The following is a 2,751-nucleotide window of genomic DNA, read 5'->3' as shown; positions in this document are numbered from 1 at the left end:
TATCAGTAAATGAAACACAGCTTGATTTCATATGCTATTTTTATGCATTTCTTTGAAATAAGCTTGGTATTTTATATGCTGTGTGAAATGTAACTATTCAAAATTGCTTTCAGAGAAGTGTTTATCTCAAAAAATTTACAAGATGTCCAATATACTCCTCTTAGAGGGAGCTCCATACTCACTTGGAAATGTAATTTACAATTCAAAAGCTCATGATATATATTCTCAATCATTAAACAGCACGAAAGATACATCTTTCCTGTATCATTTCAGAAAAATGCAATGAGCAAGCAACTGTGGTCACAATACTGCACTTCAATGCTGTATTGACTTCAAACAGAGCAAATCACTGACTATTACAACAGCAACAAAATGTACCCAGCAACAAAAGCAAGTCTAAACTACATGGTAACTTTCTGCAAATAATACAAAAGAAATACACTTCAGCCTACCTTGAATTTTAGGAGCTATTATGAACTTTCCAGAATTTTAAGGCCCTACACCATTATGTTAGTAACCCCTTGAGATAACAGTTTCATTTAAATCAAGTTTTGATTCCTACCTATGTATGATTACCCTCTTAAGCACTTTTCAAGTACAGATAAATGAAATGTCACTGCTGTATCCTAAAAAAACCAGAGTTAAATTTACTAGAATTGTATTTATAACAATAACTGCCATTAAGCAAAAATATAAAAACCATGATGCCTACTTCCAATTTGCAAAATGAGGGATCAGATTCATGTGCACCTAGAAGTTACAGGCTTTGTGCAGCTACATTTTTAAGTCACCTTTGGTAAACTATGTTTACTAAAACATTACTACTGGTTTTGTTGTTGACTTTGTGGACTTTTGCATGTTGTTTTCTGATCACATTTAATCCTCAAATGCTGTATGAGCATGCTAACAGGTGACACTTCTGCATATTCTCAAAAATTAATCTAGAATAATTCTAAGAGAAAAACCTAGACATCACAAGAAAAATGGAGTTTCAACCTGTCAGTGTTGCAAAGGCTTAAGTCTTCCCTACAGTGAAGAAGGGAACCACTGTGCAATTGGTTTGTACTTACTTAGAATAATCTTGCTTTTCTTAGCAACTTCCATGGGACTCTGTACAAAACTCTGAACTCAAGTTTCCGTATTTGTGAACAGTCTGAAATATTTTTCAAGCCTCTTAACAAGACTTTAAATGCTACTTTTGAAACCATGATAGTACTAGAAACATCACTGATTTTAGTAGAAGCCTGTACTAAAAAACCAAACTAGAAACATCACTGATTTTAGTAGAAGCCTGTATTAAAAAAAAACATCATCAACCCATACTCTGTTTTCACTTCCCATGATACATTCTCCCACCAGGAAAGCATGACAGATGACATGTCTACAAACCCAGGTCCAGACTGTGCAGGTGAGCAACAGAAAGGCCTCCCTGTGATCAAGAGGTAATCCCTAACCACACATGCAATTAAATTGTTCAGCTGCAAAGCACATAGTATTCCTGCAACACTGTGCACCTCTGACCTCACTCACTACACAAGTCTAACTTTAGGCTTAGGTAGAAGTGAGTCACCTACAAGGACAGTAAACAAAGACTTTATTATTTACTTCAATTTGAAATAAAGAAGCATAGGTGGTAGCTGACTCCTGAATGCAAGTATACTGTAGCTACAGCAGAACATTCAACAACTGCATTAATTACTTAAACTGTTGAGAGTGTTGCCCCATCTTCCACCTTCACTGGCTCAGCACAACAGCTCATGGGAAACTGGATCTGGAAAACCAATCCTGCTGGGACACAGCATGGCAAAAACAATTGTTCACTTTCAGCTCCATTAGGCCCGGATCTACCTCAATGTGCAGCTTAACACCGATGAACAATGGAGAAAATGGTGCAAAGATAGTTTTTGTGCCAGCAGCACAGCAAAGAAAGCCACAAGGCCCAGTCCTTTACAGTAATCTCAATTTCTATAGGCTGTATTACAAATTATTTATCACAATTCCTACTAAGCTCCACAGTCACCACAAAGCACTGCGCTGACAGAAAACCCTCATCTTCAGATATGTGGGCAACAACTTGAAGGTTGGCTTTTGGATGTGAAAGCAAGTGTTTAACACTCTGGCTGAAGAACATGGGAAGGGTGCTGCTGGTGATCTGTCTTGCACTCTTAATAACTAACACCTTCCTTGTACAGAACTGCTGCCAAGCAATTTACAAATGCTGACCCACTTCGATATCTTCCTCATAGATAAAAACACAGGGTTTGGTTCATACAGGAAAGCCATTATGAGAAAAATCAGTGTCCCTTACGCAAAACAGCAAAACTAATCTTTATTTAAAACCACTGATTTTCAGACTTTTTTCACTTTGTCTAAATGTTACAAAGTCTCCCCAAAAAGCACACTGGCTATTTATTCACAGCTGGTAAACGCTGCAGCAAGAGACCAGCCCTCCTTAACTCTGTTTGCTTGAAATCCTAACAGAGTCTTCTGCTGTCCTCTCCTCATGATACACAATCATGTGGGATTAGAATAACAACTGTACTTGGATCACTTCCAGCTGCTCCAGCTCATTATGGAAGTGCAGGCTGGGGCTACGTTTGTAAGACCGAACATAATACCATGAACATAACTTACGACCTGGAAAAAAAAAAGAAGCACTTAGTTACCATGAAAGGTCTAAAAAAAAAAAAAAAACAACCCCCGAAGAGAAGATGACACAACCTGAAAAGACGATTTCGTTTGCCGAGTCTC

The 2,751-nt window shown here is 37.7% G+C and overlaps 1 protein-coding gene across 1 annotated transcript in view; it reads left to right on the top strand.

The window, feature by feature from the left end:
• Positions 1-1,365: 1,365 nt before the first annotated feature.
• The window catches only part of METAP1 (methionyl aminopeptidase 1), a 34,870-nt gene continuing 33,484 nt past the window's right edge, over positions 1,366-2,751 (top strand). The window contains exon 1 of the mRNA XM_017738081.1: positions 1,366-1,408. Within this exon, the coding sequence (XP_017593570.1) occupies positions 1,366-1,408 (43 nt within the window). The remainder of the gene's footprint in view (positions 1,409-2,751) is intronic.

This window comes from Corvus brachyrhynchos, unplaced genomic scaffold, assembly GCF_000691975.1.
Source record: "Corvus brachyrhynchos isolate BGI_N302 unplaced genomic scaffold, ASM69197v1 scaffold856, whole genome shotgun sequence".
In the NCBI taxonomy this organism is placed as follows: Eukaryota; Metazoa; Chordata; class Aves; order Passeriformes; family Corvidae; genus Corvus; species Corvus brachyrhynchos.
Note: the sequence above shows the minus strand (reverse complement) of the source record. Positions and strands in the feature narration are given on the sequence as shown.